The sequence below is a fragment of the Protomyctophum parallelum genome, assembly GCF_964188405.1.
Source record: "Protomyctophum parallelum genome assembly, chromosome: 1".
Classification (NCBI taxonomy): domain Eukaryota; kingdom Metazoa; phylum Chordata; class Actinopteri; order Myctophiformes; family Myctophidae; genus Protomyctophum; species Protomyctophum parallelum.
The window spans coordinates 88,817,252-88,839,784 of NC_139697.1; the positions used below are offsets into that span (position 1 = coordinate 88,817,252).

At 44.7% G+C, this 22,533-nt stretch overlaps 1 protein-coding gene across 2 annotated transcripts in view; it reads left to right on the forward strand.

The window, feature by feature from the left end:
• Window positions 1-854: 854 nt before the first annotated feature.
• slc8a2a (solute carrier family 8 member 2a) overlaps window positions 855-22,533 on the forward strand; it is a 29,546-nt gene continuing 7,867 nt past the window's right edge. Inside the window, exons 1-8 of one of the 2 annotated variants that reach the window (XM_083765847.1) lie at window positions 855-979; window positions 1,911-2,048; window positions 6,380-6,607; window positions 7,436-7,696; window positions 9,971-10,414; window positions 10,733-11,097; window positions 15,201-15,304; window positions 21,941-21,958. In XM_083765847.1, the coding sequence (XP_083621973.1) occupies window positions 914-979; window positions 1,911-2,048; window positions 6,380-6,607; window positions 7,436-7,696; window positions 9,971-10,414; window positions 10,733-11,097; window positions 15,201-15,304; window positions 21,941-21,958 (1,624 nt within the window). In that variant the 5' untranslated portion in view covers window positions 855-913. The remainder of the gene's footprint in view (window positions 980-1,910; window positions 2,049-6,379; window positions 6,608-7,435; window positions 7,697-9,970; window positions 10,415-10,732; window positions 11,098-15,200; window positions 15,305-21,940; window positions 21,959-22,533) is intronic. The other variant, XM_083765848.1, reaches the window with a different exon arrangement.

Below are 22,533 nucleotides of genomic sequence, written 5' to 3' on the forward strand. Positions count from 1 at the left end.
CTAGCAGTGATTCTCAACCCGTTTAATTTCAAGGACCCGCAGTTTGACATGCATTCAGGGCGGCTATGGTCCCTGGCAATGGCATTTCTATCTCTGAGACCCCAATTTATATTGTAACATCAAAGTTGATTTAACTCTGAGAGTGTACAATTATTTAAAAAAAATACATGTGTACACTCTCTGAGTTACAGACCTAGAAAGGGTCCATTTGGTTCCTAACTATCGGGGACCCCCTGGAACTCCCTCAAGGACCCCTGGGGGTCCCCGTACCCCACTTTGGGTAACCACCGATATACATAAAGTAGCAATTTAAGGTCCAAGACCATTGCTTTCCAGGAAATGGATAAAAAATAATATTTGTTCCAATTGATCCAATGTACCTATATTAGTCAGAAGCTCTTGTTAATACTTCCGTTGGTTACATTTGTATGAAAACGGCAGCTCTAAATAAACTCTTGACTATCTCGCCCTGCCACTTCTTCTCCTCTCTCTCCTCAGGAGTCTTCTGACCCAGCTGCTCCCCCGGTGGTGACCCCAGGCAGGCAGCTATACCTGGCTCAGGGATACCAACATGGGAGCCGCCCTCCTCCCCTCCTCTCCCTCCTCCATCCTCCCCTTTACCCTCCCCCTCCTCCTCCTCCTCTCCCTCCTCCTCCTCTCCCACGTGCCGTGCAGTACGTCCTCCAAGCCACAGGAGGTGGTGCTGCGTGCGTCGGGTGTCGGCGGGCAGCAGCAGGAGCCCCAGCCGTCGGCCGCCGCCGGCGGTAACAAGACGGGCGTGGACCACAAGGCCAAGTGTCTGGTGGAGGTGGTGTGTAAGCCGGGGGTCCTGCTGCCCGTGTGGCTGCCGCTCAACCCCCCGGTGGGCGAGCAGGCGGGCAGGGCCATACTGTACTTCGCCTGTCTCCTGTACATGTTCCTGGGCGTGTCCATCATCGCCGACCGCTTCATGGGCTCCATAGAGGTCATCACTTCTCAGGTATTAAAAGCACCATTAACCCATTCTGGGTATAGGGAACCCCTTTTGGTGTTTTAAACATTATGTTATAATTTAGATCTTGAAAAATAGCAGACCTACAAGCTCATAGCGTGCCACAGAGTGGTGCGCTGAAAGATTTGCTAGTCTGCTATTTTTTTTCTTTTTTTTTTTTGATATTTTTTTGCGGCTTACGCCTTTTATTGATTTTTGAAGGGACAGACAGTAGGCTGACAGGAAACGGGAGAGAGATGGGGGGATGACATGCAGTAAAGGCCGTGTCGGGTCCGGGAGTCGAACCCGCGGCACACTGCGACTGGATTACCAGTCCGGTGCCCAGACCGTTACGCTACGGCCTGGGCCTAGTCTGCTATTTTTGATTTAATTTTTTTAAATGTGGCGCAAATCTTTGAATATATATTCTTTCAAAGTGAATGTTTTTAACTAAATGGGTTAAGCTTGCCATGATGTGACTCCAAATAATGGCTAGATATGACAGTATACTGTATGTATCAAATAACAAACAGTGAATCAGTCTTGAAAGCATTATACATACCTGCCAGATCTTGATAATGGAGATGACGCATCTTGTCTTCTTATAGGATTTGTTGACACAGTTGCTCATCCAGAATGGCGTACAAAGTTACATCCCTATTTGCTAATACAACATATATATATATAATAGTCCACGTTGGAAGAGTTGTGATTTTTGTATAGAGAGAGGTATCAATCAATCAATCAAAACTTTATTTGTCACATACCGTTTCAAAAACGTTTGCTAAAATGAGCTGACATTTATGCAGGTCAGCTCCACGGATAGTGAGCTATCCGTGTATATGACACTTATATATACTTCATTTTGTGATTCTTAATATGAATAGCATTGCAGATTCCTACCAGTTTTCCTGAGATCTGAAAACATATTTATTCCTAGGAGAAAGAAGTGAAAATCACCCAACCCAACGGAGAGGTAACTGTGACTACCGTACGGATTTGGAACGAGACCGTTTCCAACCTCACACTCATGGCCCTGGGCTCCTCGGCACCGGAGATTTTACTGTCAGTCATCGAGGTAAACAGGATTCCCAGCATACTCAACATTTTAACACTTACTACTTCTTTACAAAACAAAACATCCAACTTTCAGTTTTAGTGAGCAGAAATGTGACAGTGGTTCCCAAAGTGTGGTTCCGGGGACCCCCCAGGGGTCCTTGAGGGAGTTCCAGGGGGTCCCCCCAGCTAAATGATGGTTTGGAACCAAATGGACCCTTATGGGTCTATAGCTCAGAGAGTTTGGTCTATAACTCAGAGAGTTAATGGTTCCATTTGTACACTCTCAGAGTTAAATTAACATTGATTTTACAATATGAATTAGAAATGGGGGTCCGTAGCCTAATGCATATATCAAACGGGGGAGGTCCTTGAAATAAAAAACGTTTAGAGCCGTAAAAAGAAAATCTCTTTTGGGGGTCCTTGGCATATATTTTCTAATGGGGGCCCTTGGCATATATTTTCTAATGGGGGTCCGTGGCATATATTTTCTAATGGGGGTCCGTGGCATATATTTTCTAATGGGGGTCCGTGGCATATATTTTCTAATGGGGGTCCGTGGCATATATTTTCTAATGGGGTCCTTGGCATATATTTTCTAATGGGGGCCCTTGGCATATATTTTCTGATGGGGGCCCTTGGCATATATTTTCTAATGGGGGTCCTTGGCATATATTTTCTAATGGGGGCCCGTGGCATATATTTTCTAATGGGGTCCTTGGCATATATATATTTTCTAATGGGGGTCCTTGGCATATATATATTTTCTAATGGGGGCCCGTGGCATATATTTTCTAATGGGGGTCCTCCTTGGCATATATATATTTTCTAATGGGGTCCTTGGCATATATATATTTTCTAATGGGGGTCCTTGGCATATATATATTTTCTAATGGGGGTCCTCCTTGGCATATATATATTTTCTAATGGGGTCCTTGGCATATATTTTCTAATGGGGGTCCTTGGCATATATATATTTTCTAATGGGGTCCTTGGCATATATATATATTTTCTAATGGGGTCCTTGGCATATATATATTTTCTAATGGGGGTCCTTGGCATATATATTTTTTCTAATGGGGGTCCTTGGCATATATATATTTTCTAATGGGGGTCCTTGGCATATATATATTTTCTAATGGTGGTCCTCCTTGGCATATATATATTTTCTAATGGGGGTCCTTGGCATATATATATTTTCTAATGGGGTCCTTGGCATATATATATTTTCTAATGGGGGTCCTCCTTGGCATATATATTTTTTCTAATGGGGGCCCTTGGCATATATATATTTTCTAATGGTGGTCCTTGGCATATATATATTTTCTAATGGGGGTCCTCCTTGGCATATATATTTTTTCTAATGGGGGCCCTTGGCATATATATATTTTCTAATGGGGTCCTTGGCATATATATATATTTTCTAATGGTGGTCCTTGGCATATATATATTTTCTAATGGGGGTCCTTGGCATATATATATTTTCTAATGGGGGCCCTTGGCATATATATTTTTTCTAATGGGGGTCCTCCTTGGCATATATATATTTTCTAATGGTGGTCCTTGGCATATATATATTTTCTAATGGGGTCCTTGGCATATATATATTTTCTAATGGGGGTCCTCCTTGGCATATATATATTTTATAATGGTGGTCCTTGGCATATATATATTTTCTAATGGGGTCCTTGGCATATATATATTTTCTAATGGTGGTCCTTGGCATATATATATTTTCTAATGGGGGTCCTTGGCATATATATATTTTCTAATGGGGGTCCTTGGCATATATATATTTTCTAATGGGGGCCCTTGGCATATATATATTTTATAATGGTGGTCCTCCTTGGCATATATATATTTTCTAATGGGGGTCCTTGGCATATATATATTTTCTAATAGGGTCCTTGGCATATATTTTCTAATGGGGGCCCTTGGCATATATATATTTTCTAATGGGGTCCTTGGCATATATTTTTTAATGGGGGTCCTTGGCATATATATATTTTCTAATGGGGGTCCTTGGCATATATATATTTTCTAATGGGGTCCTTGGCATATATTTTCTAATGGGGGCCCTTGGCATATATATATTTTCTAATGGGGTCCTTGGCATATATTTTCTAATGGGGGTCCTTGGCATATATATATTTTCTAATGGGGTCCTTGGCATATATTTTCTAATGGGGGCCCTTGGCATATATATATTTTCTAATGGGGTCCTTGGCATATATTTTCTAATGGGGGCCCTTGGCATATATATATTTTCTAATGGGGGTCCTTGGCATATATATATTTTCTAATGGGGTCCTTGGCATATATATATTTTCTAATGGGGGTCCTTGGCATATATATATATTCTAATGGGGGCCCTTGGCATATATATATTTTCTAATGGGGTCCTTGGCATATATATATTTTCTAATGGGGGCCCTTGGCATATATATATTTTCTAATGGGGTCCTTGGCATATATATATTTTCTAATGGGGGCCCTTGGCATATATATATTTTCTAATGGGGGCCCTTTGCATATATATATTTTCTAATGGGGGCCCTTGGCATATATATATTTTCTAATCGGGGCCCTTGGCATATATATATTTTCTAATGGGGTCCTTGGCATATATATATTTTCTAATCGGGGCCCTTGGCATATATATATTTTCTAATGGGGGTCCTCCTTGGCATATATATATTTTCTAATGGGGGTCCTTGGCATATATATATATTTTAATGGGGGCCCTTGGCATATATATATTTTCTAATGGGGTCCTTGGCATATATATATTTTCTAATGGGGGCCCTTGGCATATATATATTTTCTAATGGGGTCCTTGGCATATATATATTTTCTAATGGGGGCCCTTGGCATATATATATTTTATAATGGGGGTCCTCCTTGGCATATATATATTTTCTAATGGGGGCCCTTGGCATATATATATTTTATAATGGGGGTCCTCCTTGGCATATATATATTTTCTAATGGGGGTCCTTGGCATATATATATTTTCTAATGGGGGTCCTTGGCATATATATATTTTCTAATGGGGGTCCTTGGCATATATATATTTTCTAATGGGGGTCCTTGGCATATATTTTCTAATGGGGGTCCTTGGCATATATATATTTTCTAATGGGGGTCCTTGGCATATATATATTTTCTAATGGGGGCCTTGGCATATATATATTTTCTAATGGGGGTCCTTGGCATATATATATTTTATAATGGGGGCCCTTGGCATATATATATTTTCTAATAGGGGGCCTTGGCATATATATATTTTCTAATGGTGGTCCTTGGCATATATTTTCTAATGGGGGTCCTCCTTGGCATATATATATTTTCTAATGGGGGTCCTCCTTGGCATATATATATTTTCTAATGGGGGTCCTTGGCATATATATATTTTCTAATGGGGGTCCTTGGCATATATATATTTTCTAATGGGGGTCCTTGGCATATATATATTTTCTAATGGGGTCCTTGGCATATATTTTCTAATGGGGGTCCTTGGCATATATATATTTTCTAATGGGGGCCCTTGGCATATATATATTTTCTAATGGGGGTCCTTGGCATATATATATTTTCTAATGGTAGTCCTTGGCATATATATATTTTCTAATGGTGGTCCTTGGCATATATTTTCTAATGGGGGTCCTCCTTGGCACATATATATTTTCTAATGGGGGTCCTTGGCATATATATATTTTCTAATGGGGGTCCTTGGCATATATATATTTTCTAATGGGGTCCTTGGCATATATATATTTTCTAATAGGGGTCCTTGGCATATATATATATATTCTAATGGGGGTCCTTGGCATATATATATTTTCTAATGGGGTCCTTGGCATATATATATATATTCTAATGGGGGTCCTTGGCATATATATATTTTCTAATGGGGTCCTTGGCATATATATATTTTCTAATAGGGGTCCTTGGCATATATATATATTTTTTCTAATGGGGGTCCTTGGCATATATATATATTTTCTAATGGGGGTCCTTGGCATATATATATTTTCTAATAGGGGTCCTTGGCATATATACATATATTCTAATGGGGGTCCGTGGCATATATTTTCTAATGGGGGCCCTTGGCATATATTTTCTAATGGGGGCCCTTGGCATATATTTTCTAATGCGGGTCCTTAATTGGCATAAATATATTTTCTAATGGGGGTCTGCTGTCTAATGAGTGTCGATTTGGGGGTCCTTGACATGATGAAACAGTTTGTGAACCACATGCTGTCTGACTCTGAACACGTGACCAGTACTCTCCTGCTTCAACCAGGGACGCATTGTTATTAGTCCCCCTTCGATGTTTTGTGTCACCGTCAGGTAATCGGCCACAACTTTCACGCAGGGGAGCTCGGTCCAGGCACCATCGTGGGCAGCGCCGCCTTCAACATGTTTGTGATCATTGGCATCTGCGTGTGGGTCATCCCCAACGGAGAGACGCGCAAGATCAAGCACCTCCGCGTGTTCATCATCACGGCGTTCTGGAGCATCTTCGCCTACATCTGGCTGTACCTCATCCTGGCCGTCATCTCGCCTGAAGTTGTAGAGGTCTGTGTGAATGTTCTGTGGTGTGGTGTGTGTGCACTTTTGTGTGTTGGTCTTCTTGAAGCCCTATATAACCGCACCACAAAGGGTCACCACCATGCAACTCCTTGGGTCCAAACGGTTGCTAAAACCGTCTCGACCCTTTGGTGTGGTTTGGGGGCCGTTGAATTCCATGCGTTGAATCACGAGGGACGTCACCTTGCAACAGGGCATATGACACCGGATGGACAACGCTAAAACCGTCTCCACCCTTTGGTGTGGTTATAGGGCTTCAGGGCTGAAACTTTCTCAGCGATTCATCTATCGTTTATTTAGTAATTTTTGATTAATTACAGTTATATATATTTTTTAATGAATTGAATTGATTGGTGTGATTGACCAGTTACTTGTGAATATAATTTTATACTTTGTCATGCAAGTGTTCCTGCAAAAATGTGATTGTAATCGGCTCATTGCTGTATATTTGTTAAAAAAAGTAATGTATACATTCCCCCCAATCGATCATTTATCATCGGTTAAATGATTAATTTGAGTGGATACAGGCTTTAGTTTAGACATACTCTGATTAGACCGACCACCTACCTCAAACCCTAACCTAACCTATAGCCCTGACCGCAAGCGCGGGAGCAGCGCATGTTCGACCGCTGTTTCCGCATGTCAGTCCGTTGGTGTGTCTAATCCGCGCGTGCGTCCCGTTTGAGTATGTCTTCCTTAGTCAATTCAGGCTAGCTGTGCATATTGTGATATGAACATCGTAACTGTTGCATTCTCAATCAAACGTCAGTGAATCTCTGAGACTGTGTTGTATCCCACTGTTGTTTCGTGGACCAGGTGTGGGAGGCTATAGTGACGTTGGTCTACTTCCCAGTGTGTGTGCTCTTGGCTTGGATCGCCGACCGTCGACTGCTCTTCTACAAATACACGGCCAAGCGCTACCGCGCCGACAAGAGGCACGGCATCGTCGTGGAAATGGAAGGTGACCATTCTTCGTCGAAGGGAGTTGACGGCGTCATGGACGGAAAGTGCTCCGACAGCAACAACGCCTGCGCCAGCAACTCCACAGGCGACCAGGATAACCCCAACAAGGATGAGGTAGGAAAGGTTGTTGTGTTGCTGTTCCATGTTGCAAAGAATGTGCATTTATGTCTTTTTAATTACAGTAGGCTCCTTTTCCACTGGTTGGGACCCGGTTCAGTTCTTTGTGGTTCTTAGTCCAGGAGCCAGAGCTCCAAAATTGTAACGTTAATTATGAATTGAGTGGGCAAAACCATACCTATATTAAATTGTTATCACCATGACACTTCCCCAGTTGATTAGACAATGAATTATTGTTTTACAAATCTTAAAAAACATTTTAAATATGCAAATGAGGCATTAGGAAAATAGGAAAATATGCTAAATATATTGAATATGAAAAAGCTACTACTGTGGAAGGGTTATCATATATTAATTTACTTATATTGATCCTATAAACAATTTAATATAGGTATGGTTTTGCCCACTCAATTCATAATTCACGTTCCAATTGTGGAGGTCTGGCTCATGAACTAAGAACTGGTTCTGAACTGAACCGGTTCCCAACGTGTCCAAAGGGTCTACATGTCACACAGTTCATTCATGAACTAAGAACTGGTTCTGAACTGAACCGGTTCCCAACGTGTCCAAAGGGTCTACATGTCACACAGTTCATTCATGAACTAAGAACTGGTTCTGAACTGAACAGGTTCCCAACATGTCCCAAGGGTCTACATGTCACACAGTTCATTCATGTAGTTCTGCTTCAGCACTAAACGTTGTGCTGAAAAAAATGTATCACAGTTCATCTCAGTTCACTCTCTCACTGGGCGCATCAACAGGTTTTGACAGCTCCAGTGTGGCTACAGCCGTTGTCAAACAATGGGTGTGTTTGATGATGTGTCTGAGGCTTCCGTTGTGTTAGTCAGGGCCTTCAAACACAGACATGCACTAAAGATCCAGTGTTGATTTAACGCTGAGCATGTGAAAACTGCATGGCGTACATGATGAGTGTACAACATGGGTTCCCAAAGTGGGGTCCGGGGACCTAACGGGTCCATTTGGATCCATTTGTACACTCTCAGAGTTAAATTAACAGTGGTTTTACAATATGAATTGGGGTACCAGAGATAGAAATGCCATTAAATGGGGGTCCGTAGCATAATGCGTGTGAAACTGGCGGTCCATGAAATTTATATGTTTCGGAATCACTGCTAGAGCCTTAAAAATCCTCCCTTATCGGGGTCACTGGCATATGTTTTCAAATGGGGGTCCTTGACACGAAAAAGTTTGTGAACCACTGGTGTACAACATGTATACATCTACAGCTGTACAGGAGGCACCAGAGGTCAACACTACATCTTTGGACCCCCAGGGTTCTTGAGGGGGTTCCAGGGATTGTGATTGATTAAATACTATTAGTCAAACAGCAGCAGCACATGATGGACGGTACAGTCCGACACTAAGGCTAAAACGATAACACCAAAAAACGTCCTGGGGACTTGTTTCCATTGTGGTACTACAAAATGTGACGCACACACACTTTCCCAGTAGCCTAAAGGTGTTTCGAGACCACAAAATGGTCACATTGGTTACACTCCCAATGTTAAATTACTGTTATATCAATAATACAATCCACCACTCGAGGGAGGGGGAAGACAGCTACAGATCGTGCATGAAAAAGAGTGAGCTGGAGTGAAGGGACTTTTTTTACCAACACGCGACCAAAGTGAAGCAATAAACACACTTTATCTGTGTGTAGTTTCGCATGTTCTCCCCGTGTCCCCTAGGGTAGCTACCCTCACACAAAAACATGCAGTAACCCTGGTCTCTAAACTACCTCCCCCTGGCCAGCCGGGGCGCCTGATGGAGGGGAAAGGAACTGGTCGGAATAACGTGTTCCTTCCACGCGCTACGTCCGGCCTGGGGAAATTCCCCCCTGTCAGGTGAAAAGAAGCAGCATGGACTCCTCATACAGCATGAGGAAGCATGAGGTAAGTCCGCTGCCCCGCCAGGTTGGCAGAGGAAGTGTAGCGCCCAGGATTACATTAGATAATTGACACTGGGTGAAAAAAATGGGTTGCAAAATCGTGGGATAAAAGAATATATATAAAAAAAACCCACATATTTTATCTTATAACACTCTGAGGGGAGTGTTATTTAACTCCCCTCAGAGCTAAATAACACTGTGACAATCTGTGTCGTGATATCAAACTGGGGGTACTTGAAATGAAAAAGGTGGAGAATTCACTGTACAACTATGATTCACAAGTCGCTTTAAAATGGACGTTGCCTTCTTGTTTTCTCCCTCATACATACGCCGTTATACTTGCTTTTCCACTCTCGTTCAAGGTGGTTCGCATTCTGAAAGACCAAAAGGAGAAGCACCCCGACGCAGACCTGGACCAGCTGATCGAGATGGCCAACTACTCCGCCCTCGTCCACCAGAAGAAGAGCCGCGCCTTCTACCGCGTCCAGGCCACGCGGCTGATGATCGGCGCCGGCAACGTCCTGCGGAAGCACGCGGCGGCGCGGCGCGCGGCGGCCGAAAGCGAAAAGGCCACCGAGGACGACATGGCCACGTGCTCGCACATTTCCTTCGAGAATGCCCAGTACCAGTGCAGGGAGGGCTGCGGCACAATGACCCTGGCGGTCGTCTGCGCGGGAGGCACCGGAGAGAACACTTTCTACGTGGACTATCGCACGGAGAACGGCTCGGCCAACGCCGGAGCCGACTACGTCGAGGTCGAGGGGACGCTGGTGTTCAAACCGGGAGAAGTACAAAAAGAGATTAAGGTGATCATGGTACGGGGTATGTCAACGTAGATGCTTCAATGGTAACAACGCATACTTGTTACCATCGAAGCAATACAATGGACAATAAAAAATACCAAAAAAGTTATTGGGAACATTGTATTAGAAAACTATGATTTAATTAAAGGTCGTGTAAATGATTATTTTTTTTGTTAAAGTAAGAGTGAATTGGTCCCTATTCTCTATTACCATAGTAAGTAGTGTCATGAAATATCACTTACACCATCTTTAAGTGGCTGCAATTTTAAAATCTCGTTTAAAACGATATTAGCGATATCAACGCATTCGTTGCCTCTCCAGGTCAACATCGTGGACGACGACGTCTTCGAGGAGGATGAGCACTTCTTCGTGCGTCTCCATAACCTGAGGCTGGACGAGGCCGGCAAGGACACGGGGACGGGCAGCCCGCCCGCCGGGCGGCTGGTGGAACCCGTGCAGGCGACGGTGACCATCCTGGACGACGACCACGCCGGCATCTTCACCTTCCGCCAAAAGCTGATGCGGGTGAGCGAGAGCACCGGCGTGATGGCGGTGACGGTGGCGAGGAACTCGGGCTCCCGGGGCGTGGTGAGCGTGCCGTACCACACGGAGGACGGCACCGCCCGCGCCGGGCTGGACTACGACGAGGCCAGAGGAGAGCTGGAGTTCGGCAACGAGCAGACCAGGTGAGGCCAGGTGGTTGATTTTTGATTGATTGATTGTTTAATTATTTTCGTGTCATGCACACCTTGTGCCCAACCCTCATGGGTTTATAAGACACCATTTCACATTTGCAATTACAGCATGTTTTACATTACATAATTCATTATATTACACCTCAGATGTATACAGAGTACTCTGTCTTCTTTCCCAAGCTTGACAAATAAAATCTGCTACAACGAAAGTCCCTTTGGCAAATTGGCAAAACATATCTCCATTTTTACATAGTCATTTAAATCTAGGAAATCCCCACATATAGAAGACATCTTATTAACCAAAATATCCCTGGTCAAAGGAAGGACAAAGGAAATTAGATATTGTTCTTTTAACCTACATTCTGGGCGGGGCCCCTTTTGGGTGTTTTAAGTATGTTATACTTTAGCTGTTTTTTTAAGGGAAGACCTCCGCACACTCGACTTACTATAATGACATTATACAGGTGCGTCTGTGACAAAGCAGCAGACTGCAGACATGTAGAGACCCGCACACTGTCACTTGCTGGTCCAAAATGCGACGTTTCGGCCTTTCGACCTTCCTCGGGCCTTCTTCAGATGACCGAAACGTTGCATTTTGGACATTAAATAAAAAGCTCTTGAACCAGCAAGTGACAGTGTGCGGGTCTCCCTCCCTCTCTACATACTTTAGCTATTGAAAAATAGCAGACCAGTGCCGCGCTATACGAGCTTGTAGATCTGCAAAAAGAATTTAAACCGTAAAATATAGCTTTTTCAGAAAACTGTCAGGATGTAGAAGACATTTTTAGAATCTGATCTCAGGTCAAAATGGGTTAACTCAAATCTTTGCCTCTGGGGGGTCTTTGGAGCAACATATTTTCAGATGGGGGTCGGCTGGCCTATTACATATACTGTTTGGGGATCCTTGACATGAAATATTGAGCACCACTGAAACATCAGAAAACTGTCACTTAAATTTCGACATCAGGCCTAAATGGAGTTTTATGGAGATCAATTTTTGAGGTTTATGATTATTATTTTTAGCATAAATCAGTGCTATTGAACACCCTTTACGATGGTCTGTGTGTTGTTTAGAACATATTGAACCAATGGAAAGTAGTAAAAAGTGCTTTGGACAAAACCTCTTAGCTCCATTGGACCCTCAAACCATCTGCTAAGTGCTAACTAACTCCACGACCTCTCTCCCTCTCATGGAAGTACTTGACAATATATAAAGTTACAACAGCAACTTTGAGGAGGCAGTATTGCTTTGTTTTAAAAATATACGTTTTTCTTAATTTCCTGAAGAAATTATATTTTTCATTTCCTGAGAAATTAACATTTTGGAGTTATGACTCAGGTTTCCTCCCGACAGCAGAGATTATGTAAAAGTTGATGCAGTGTTTGCATCAACGTCTGTGTCTCTGTGCTTGGTTGTATATTAGTACTTCAGTGCTTAGAATATCTTAAACCCAGTGTAAAGCCAAATCTTTTTTTTTTCTTCTTTTTTTAAAGATTTGTTTTTGGCTTTTCTGCCTTTATTGATAGATACAAGTGGAGATTGACAGGAAATAGGGAGAGAGAGAAGGGGGGGAGACACGCAGCAAAGGTCGTCATGAACGGGACTCAAACACGCGACACGCTGTCAGGCCATAGCCGATATGTGGCATATGCGCCTGGACCACTAGGCCAGCGGGCGCCCACCAAGGTTATAATAGTTTTGGTTTTTTCATTATAGTTTAGTTTTAGTTAGTTTTGACATATATTTTTTTTATTCAGTTAGTTTTAGTTCGTTCTACAAGCTAACAACGTTGTTACATTTTAAGAACTGTTCTTTTCGGCAAGTGACTGTGACAACAGAGTATAAATTTGATTTAAGATTCGTATGGGCTACTCCTCATTTCCAAAATAATGCTGCATTCACACGGGATCAGGCGAGCGGTAGACGGCAAACCGTAAGTCATTATAGTGGACGGGAGCAGGACGGTAAACGGAACAGGACGGCCCGGCAGCCAGACCCGGCGACGGTAACGGCAGACGGCATCAACGTTAAAATATTTCATCGTCTTACCGTTCCGTGCCGTCCAGCAGGTGGTGCCGTTTGCTTGATCCCATTTGAATGCAGCATTAGGCAGGTCCCACTGGAAAGAATGACTTGACAACAAATCAACTGATAATCGCCCCAGATTAAGAGAGGGCCTCTCTGAATTAGCTGGGAGATCCTTTTCCCATTAACTTTTCATGGTATATGCTGTGTTTGTTTGCACTGCACAATAGTGGTCCACTTTGTTATGTAAGTACAGTACGCCCAACAGCCGTTTCTGGACAGTAAAGGCATGTACAGGTAGGCCTCATTCACACTATTGGGACAGCTGTCCGTGTCGTGTCTTGTCCGTGTTTAATGGCCACCCCAATGCATTTCCAATGGAAGTCACATGGTTTGACCAAACACTTTTGTTTGATGGGGGGAAATGGGGCAGAACACAGCCATCAAACAAGACTGCCTTGTCAAACCATGTGACTTCCATTGGAAATGCATTGGAGCGGCCATTAAACACGGACAAGACAGCTGTCTTGTATTCGCGACCTTATTCTTTCGGTCATGACCCACACATCATGACCATAGGTGAGAGTAGGAACGAAGATTGCTCGGTAGACGGAGAGCTTTGCCTTTCTGGCTCAACTCTCTTTTCGTCACAACAGCGACTGCAAATTAACCTGACACTGCCAGATGGGGGCGGTATTGGGTAACCATGTTCCCCAACACAGCCTTCATCTGTGATCTCTCAGGGAGTTGAGCTGACACCGATCTGTTCCGTACCGAACCAATCAGCGTGAGCTAAGGGCGGGATATGTGCGAAACCGGATGTGAAGCTATATAGACACGTCAATATGATTGGTTGTGTTTGCACGCCCACACGGTGATAGACAGACGGTCCCATCCAATCATCTACCAAGTATCTTGAAAAAAAGGAACAGCCCCGTCATCGAATTTGCTTCCGCGATCCCAGATCCCAATAAGCTGTGAAACAAATTTGTGTAGCAAGCTTCTTGGATCTGGCAGCGTCAGGTTAACTGCAAACCGCTTCTGAAAAAAAAACAGACAACCCCATTGGATCTTCAAGCTGTCTGCAAAACCATCTAACTCCAACCCCTCTCCCCTGCAGTCAGACTCTGACTCCACCCCTTCTCCCCTGCAGTCAGACTCTGACTCCACCCCCTCTCCTCTAGCTCCGCCCCCTCTCCTCTAGCTCCGCCCCCTCTCCCCTGCATGCCTCAGAGCTGCTGCAGTCAGACTAGCTCCGCCCCCTCTCCCCTGCATGCCTCAGAGCTGCTGCAGTCAGACTAACTCCGCCCCCTCTCCTCTAGCTCCGCCCCCTCTCCCCTGCATGCCTCAGAGGTGCTGCAGTCAGACTAACTCCGCCCCCTCTCCTCTAGCTCCGCCCCCTCTCCCCTGCATGCCTCAGAGCTGCTGCAGTCAGACTAACTCCGCCCCCTCTCCTCTAGCTCCACCCCCTCTCCCCTGCATGCCTCAGAGCTGCTGCAGTCAGACTAGCTCCGCCCCCTCTCCTCTAGCTCCGCCCCCTCTCCCCTGCATGCCTCAGAGGTGCTGCAGTCAGACTCGCGGAAGTGGAAGATTTAGCGAGGCAGGTTCTTTTCCCCTGTGGTCTGTTAAAACTACTACGCAGTGTACCTGTTTATCAAACTTAGCACTGAGTGCGTGCGTGCGTGCACGCATGCGTGCGTGCGCGCCTGTGTGCCTGCGTGCCTGCGTGAGTGAGTGAGTTGCACATGCATGTGCGTATGTGTGTGCTTGTGCACACGTGCAGGCTAAATTATTTAGACATCCTATGAGATGAATTATTTAGGCCACTTTAACTTGCGATGTGATTTAGACGGGACGGGAGTATGTAAATATTTAAGCGGTAGGGGATTGTTGTGACACTTTGTGAGTTAGCATGAACGACGTACTGTAGCATATATTTCCCCTATGTTTTTACAAATTAATTGTGAAATATTTGTATTTATGTGTGTGCACATGTGTCTGCGTGTATGTGTGCGTGTGTGCGTGTGTGCGTGCTTGCGTGTGTGTGTGTTCTTGCGTATCTCCACAGCCAGACGCTACAGGTGCGTGTCATTAACGTTGCGGAGTATGAGAAGCAGGAGAACTTCTTCGTGGTTCTGGAGGACCCCAGGTGGCTCAAGAGAGGAATCTCAGGTCAGTGCATTTCAGGTTCTGTAATCTGCAAGCCTACTGTAACCATTGGTTCCTTTTAACACAGTGGTTCCCAAAGTGGGGTCCGGGGACCTCCAGGGGTCCTTGAGGGAGTTCCAGGGGGTCCCCAGTTAAATGATAGTTTGGACCCTTATGGGTCTGTAACTCTGAGAGTGTACAAATGGAACCAAATGGAGTTAAATTAACATACAATATAAATTGGGGGTCTCAGAGATAGAAATGTCATTAAATGGGGTCCGTAGACTATTGCATGTCAAACTGGGGGTCCTTGAAATTAAACAGGTTGAGAATCACTGCTAGAGCGGTAAAAATCTTCTCCTATGGGGGGTCCCTGGCAATTGGCATATTATTTTCAAATGGGGGTCCGTTGCCTAATTAGTGTCAATTTGGGGGTCCTCGACATGAAAAAGTTTGGGAACCGCTGCTTTTACAGTTTGGACCCTAGCATAGCTCTTCTGGGGGATCGTTTGCAGAACATAGCCGATCTACAAGCTCACAGCTCTTTGTTTGGCTAATTGTCGGCAAAGACATTTGGTGTGTATATAAGACCCAGGGAAGAAAAGAGCAGACTCCCGGTCAACTATTTCTTTACTAAGTGGATTTAAGTGGTTAAAACTCTCTCACACGTCAGTTTCGATATTAGCCGGTACAGAATGTCAGGCTGTGCCAATCTCGTTCCCATTCAAATGCAGTACGCTGTGCAGTCCAAACTCAACCCGGCAAGATTCCGCATGGGGATCACGTTGTCAAAACAAAAGCATAACGGGGGGGCCGACTACTCTGCACCTTGTCACACGCGGTAACCCAAGATTACACGCTGACACTCAAGGCCTACCGTGGTGCACAGGTGCTGCCCGCAGGCAATTATGAATTTTAGAATTGATTGCCCAGGCTGTTCCCAACAAACCGCCCACATGCCAAGAAGGAGTCGCAGTAATTGGATATGTGCTGCAGCTTGTCAGAGGTGGTGAAACGGAATCGATTATATCGTTTTATAAATTATTCACCTAACAAGGAGGGGGAGTTAAACAAACAAAAAAGTGGATAGTGCGTACCGGACTGTCATCACTGTCATCACTGTCATCCTATATCTCTTTATTTTAGGCAACAGACAAGAAGAGAAGTGTGCCTGTGGGGTTTCATAAATATTTAACCAACGAAAATAAGAACTACATTGGCAATGACATTTAATATAGATGGGATATCCAGACAATAGGAAAATGACAGTAGTCCAAGTGGTTTTCAGGAACGATTTGTTTTGAGAGTGCAATCGTGTATTGCTGGTGTGGATGGATGGAGTAAGTATGGACTCACTGTAATGGTATGGTGTGGATGGATGGATGGGGGAAGTATGGACTCACTGTAATGGTATGGTGTGGATTGATGGATGGAGTAAGTATGGACTCACTGTAATGGTATGGTGTGGATGGATGGATGGGGGAAGTATGGACATACTGTAATGTTATGGTGTGGATGGATGAATGGGGGAAGTATGGACTCACTGTAATGGTATGGTGTGGATGGATGAATGGGGGAAGTATGGACTCACTGTAATGGTATGGTGTGGATGGATGGGGGAAGTATGGACTCACTGTAATGGTATGGTGTGGATGGATGGATGGGGGAAGTATGGACTCACTGTAATGGTATGGTGTGGATGGATGGGGGAAGTATGGACTCACTGTAATGGTATGGTGTGGATGGATGGATGGGGGAAGTATGGACTCACTGTAATGGTATGGTGTGGATGGATGGGGGAAGTATGGACTCACTGTAATGGTATGGTGTGGATGGATGGATGGGGGAAGTATGGACTCACTGTAATGGTATGGTGTGGATGGATGGATGGATGGGGGAAGTATGGACTCACTGTAATGGTATGGTGTGGATGGATGGATGGGGGAAGTATGGACACACTGTAATGGTATGGTGTGGATGGATGGATGGGGGAAGTATGGACTCACTGTAATGGTATGGTGTGGATGGATGGAGGAAGTATGGACTCACTGTAATGGTATGGTGTGGATGGATGGATGGGGGAAGTATGGACTCACTGTAATGGTATGGTGTGGATGGATGGAGGAAGTATGGACTCACTGTAATGGTATGGTGTGGATGGATGGATGGGGGAAGTATGGACACACTGTAATGGTATGGTGTGGATGGATGGGGGAAGTATGGACTCACTGTAATGGTATGGTGTGGATGGATGGGGGAAGTATGGACTCACTGTAATGGTATGGTGTGGATGGATGGGGGAAGTATGGACTCACTGTAATGGTATGGTGTGGATGGATGGGGGAAGTATGGACTCACTGTAATGGTATGGTGTGGATGGATGGATGGGGGAAGTATGGACATACTGTAATGGTATGGTGTGGATGGATGGATGGGGGAAGTATGGACATACTGTAATGGTATGGTGTGGATGGATGGGGGAAGTATGGACTCACTGTAATGGTATGGTGTGGATGGATGGATGGGGGAAGTATGGACTCACTGTAATGGTATGGTGTGGATGGATGGATGGAGTAAGTATGGACTCACTGTAATGGTATGGTGTGGATGGATGGATGGGGGAAGTATGGACTCACTGTAATGGTATGGTGTGGATGGATGGATGGAGTAAGTATGGACTCACTGTAATGGTATGGTGTGGATGGATGGATGGGGGAAGTATGGACATACTGTAATGGTATGGTGTGGATGGATGGGGGAAGTATGGACTCACTGTAATGGTATGGTGTGGATGGATGGGGGAAGTATGGACTCACTGTAATGGTATGGTGTGGATGGATGGATGGAGGAAGTATGGACTCACTGTAATGGTATGGTGTGGATGGATGGATGGAGTAAGTATGGACTCACTGTAATGGTATGGTGTGGATGGATGGATGGGGGAAGTATGGACTCACTGTAATGGTATGGTGTGGATGGATGGATGGATGGATGGAGGAAGTATGGACATACTGTAATGGTATGGTGTGGATGGATGGATGGATGGATGGAGGAAGTATGGACATACTGTAATGGTATGGTGTGGATGGATGGATGGGGGAAGTATGGACATACTGTAATGGTATGGTGTGGATGGATGGATGGATGGATGGAGGAAGTATGGACATACTGTAATGGTATGGTGTGGATGGATGGATGGAGGAAGTATGGACATACTGTAATGGTATGGTGTGGATGGATGGGGGAAGTATGGACTCACTGTAATGGTATGGTGTGGATGGATGGATGGGGGAAGTATGGACATACTGTAATGGTATGGTGTGGATGGATGGGGGAAGTATGGACTCACTGTAATGGTATGGTGTGGATGGATGGATGGGGGAAGTATGGACTCACTGTAATGGTATGGTGTGGATGGATGGAGGAAGTATGGACTCACTGTAATGGTATGGTGTGGATGGATGGATGGGGGAAGTATGGACTCACTGTAATGGTATGGTGTGGATGGATGGAGGAAGTATGGACTCACTGTAATGGTATGGTGTGGATGGATGGATGGGGGAAGTATGGACACACTGTAATGGTATGGTGTGGATGGATGGGGGAAGTATGGACTCACTGTAATGGTATGGTGTGGATGGATGGGGGAAGTATGGACTCACTGTAATGGTATGGTGTGGATGGATGGGGGAAGTATGGACTCACTGTAATGGTATGGTGTGGATGGATGGGGGAAGTATGGACTCACTGTAATGGTATGGTGTGGATGGATGGATGGGGGAAGTATGGACATACTGTAATGGTATGGTGTGGATGGATGGATGGGGGAAGTATGGACATACTGTAATGGTATGGTGTGGATGGATGGGGGAAGTATGGACTCACTGTAATGGTATGGTGTGGATGGATGGATGGGGGAAGTATGGACTCACTGTAATGGTATGGTGTGGATGGATGGATGGAGTAAGTATGGACTCACTGTAATGGTATGGTGTGGATGGATGGATGGGGGAAGTATGGACTCACTGTAATGGTATGGTGTGGATGGATGGATGGAGTAAGTATGGACTCACTGTAATGGTATGGTGTGGATGGATGGATGGGGGAAGTATGGACATACTGTAATGGTATGGTGTGGATGGATGGGGGAAGTATGGACTCACTGTAATGGTATGGTGTGGATGGATGGATGGGGGAAGTATGGACTCACTGTAATGGTATGGTGTGGATGGATGGATGGAGGAAGTATGGACTCACTGTAATGGTATGGTGTGGATGGATGGATGGAGTAAGTATGGACTCACTGTAATGGTATGGTGTGGATGGATGGATGGGGGAAGTATGGACTCACTGTAATGGTATGGTGTGGATGGATGGATGGATGGATGGAGGAAGTATGGACATACTGTAATGGTATGGTGTGGATGGATGGATGGATGGATGGAGGAAGTATGGACATACTGTAATGGTATGGTGTGGATGGATGGATGGGGGAAGTATGGACATACTGTAATGGTATGGTGTGGATGGATGGATGGATGGATGGAGGAAGTATGGACATACTGTAATGGTATGGTGTGGATGGATGGATGGAGGAAGTATGGACATACTGTAATGGTATGGTGTGGATGGATGGGGGAAGTATGGACTCACTGTAATGGTATGGTGTGGATGGATGGATGGGGGAAGTATGGACATACTGTAATGGTATGGTGTGGATGGATGGGGGAAGTATGGACTCACTGTAATGGTATGGTGTGGATGGATGGATGGAGGAAGTATGGACTCACTGTAATGGTATGGTGTGGATGGATGGATGGAGGAAGTATGGACTCACTGTAATGGTATGGTGTGGATGGATGGATGGAGGAAGTATGGACATACTGTAATGGTATGGTGTGGATGGATGGATGGGGGAAGTATGGACTCACTGTAATGGTATGGTGTGGATGGATGGATGGATGGAGGAAGTATGGACTCACTGTAATGGTATGGTGTGGATGGATGGGGGAAGTATGGACTCACTGTAATGGTATGGTGTGGATGGATGGATGGGGGAAGTATGGACACACTGTAATGGTATGGTGTGGATGGATGGGGGAAGTATGGACACACTGTAATGGTATGGTGTGGATGGATGGGGGAAGTATGGACTCACTGTAATGGTATGGTGTGGATGGATGGGGGAAGTATGGACATACTGTAATGTTATGGTGTGGATGGATGGATGGGGGAAGTATGGACACACTGTAATGGTATGGTGTGGATGGATGGATGGAGGAAGTATGGACTCACTGTAATGGTATGGTGTGGATGGATGGGGGAAGTATGGACATACTGTAATGTTATGGTGTGGATGGATGGATGGGGGAAGTATGGACACACTGTAATGGTATGGTGTGGATGGATGGGGGAAGTATGGACATACTGTAATGTTATGGTGTGGATGGATGGATGGGGGAAGTATGGACTCACTGTAATGGTATGGTGTGGATGGATGGGGGAAGTATGGACATACTGTAATGTTATGGTGTGGATGGATGGATGGGGGAAGTATGGACTCACTGTAATGGTATGGTGTGGATGGATGGGGGAAGTATGGACATACTGTAATGTTATGGTGTGGATGGATGGATGGGGGAAGTATGGACACACTGTAATGGTATGGTGTGGATGGATGGATGGAGGAAGTATGGACTCACTGTAATGGTATGGTGTGGATGGATGGGGGAAGTATGGACTCACTGTAATGGTATGGTGTGGATGGATGGGGGAAGTATGGACATACTGTAATGTTATGGTGTGGATGGATGGATGGGGGAAGTATGGACTCACTGTAATGGTATGGTGTGGATGGATGGGGGAAGTATGGACATACTGTAATGTTATGGTGTGGATGGATGGATGGGGGAAGTATGGACACACTGTAATGGTATGGTGTGGATGGATGGATGGAGGAAGTATGGACTCACTGTAATGGTATGGTGTGGATGGATGGAGGAAGTATGGACTCACTGTAATGGTATGGTGTGGATGGATGGGGGAAGTATGGACATACTGTAATGTTATGGTGTGGATGGATGGATGGGGGAAGTATGGACACACTGTAATGGTATGGTGTGGATGGATGGGGGAAGTATGGACACACTGTAATGGTATGGTGTGGATGGATGGATGGAGGAAGTATGGACTCACTGTAATGGTATGGTGTGGATGGATGGGGGAAGTATGGACATACTGTAATGTTATGGTGTGGATGGATGGATGGGGGAAGTATGGACACACTGTAATGGTATGGTGTGGATGGATGGGGGAAGTATGGACATACTGTAATGTTATGGTGTGGATGGATGGATGGGGGAAGTATGGACTCACTGTAATGGTATGGTGTGGATGGATGGATGGGGGAAGTATGGACACACTGTAATGGTATGGTGTGGATGGATGGGGGAAGTATGGACTCACTGTAATGGTATGGTGTGGATGGATGGATGGGGGAAGTATGGACTCACTGTAATGTTATGGTGTGGATGGATGGATGGAGGAAGTATGGACACACTGTAATGGTATGGTGTGGATGGATGGGGGAAGTATGGACACACTGTAATGGTATGCAATACAGTACCGTTTCATTGAATCTGTCACTGTTCTTCTCCACAGCACTGCTGCTAAACCAGGGTAAGATAGTATACAGATGCTGTGTGAATAGATAATTATGCGTCTATGTCAGCCTCATTCACACATGCACTGCAAACCTGAAATTGCCTAGACGTTACCTGGTAGGGCTGTACCCAGTGTTGTTTTCGTCGACTAAAACTAAGACGAAAAATGTTCGTCGATTACCCTTTTTCACTGACTAAAACTAAATAAAAAACGAAATAAAACCGAATGTATGATGACTAAAAACTATGACTAAATATTTTGACAATTTCGTCAACAAATAAAAACTAGACTAAAATGTTAGGGAGGGACTAGTGGATAAGAGATCCAGTTTTATGCTAGGTTGCATAAATAGCAGCTCTACAAGCTCACAACATGTCGCAGCTTGTAGATCTGCTATTTTCAGCATGCAACCAACGTGTAAAATCTGCCATTACAACGATATCAAGGCCTGTCAAAACACATTTTAGTCGACTAAATCAACTGTAGATTTAGTCGACTAAAATCTTATGACATTTAGTCGACTAAAACTGGACTAACACTAGAACATTTCGGGTGACTAAAATGTGACTAAAACTAAATGAAAATGATTC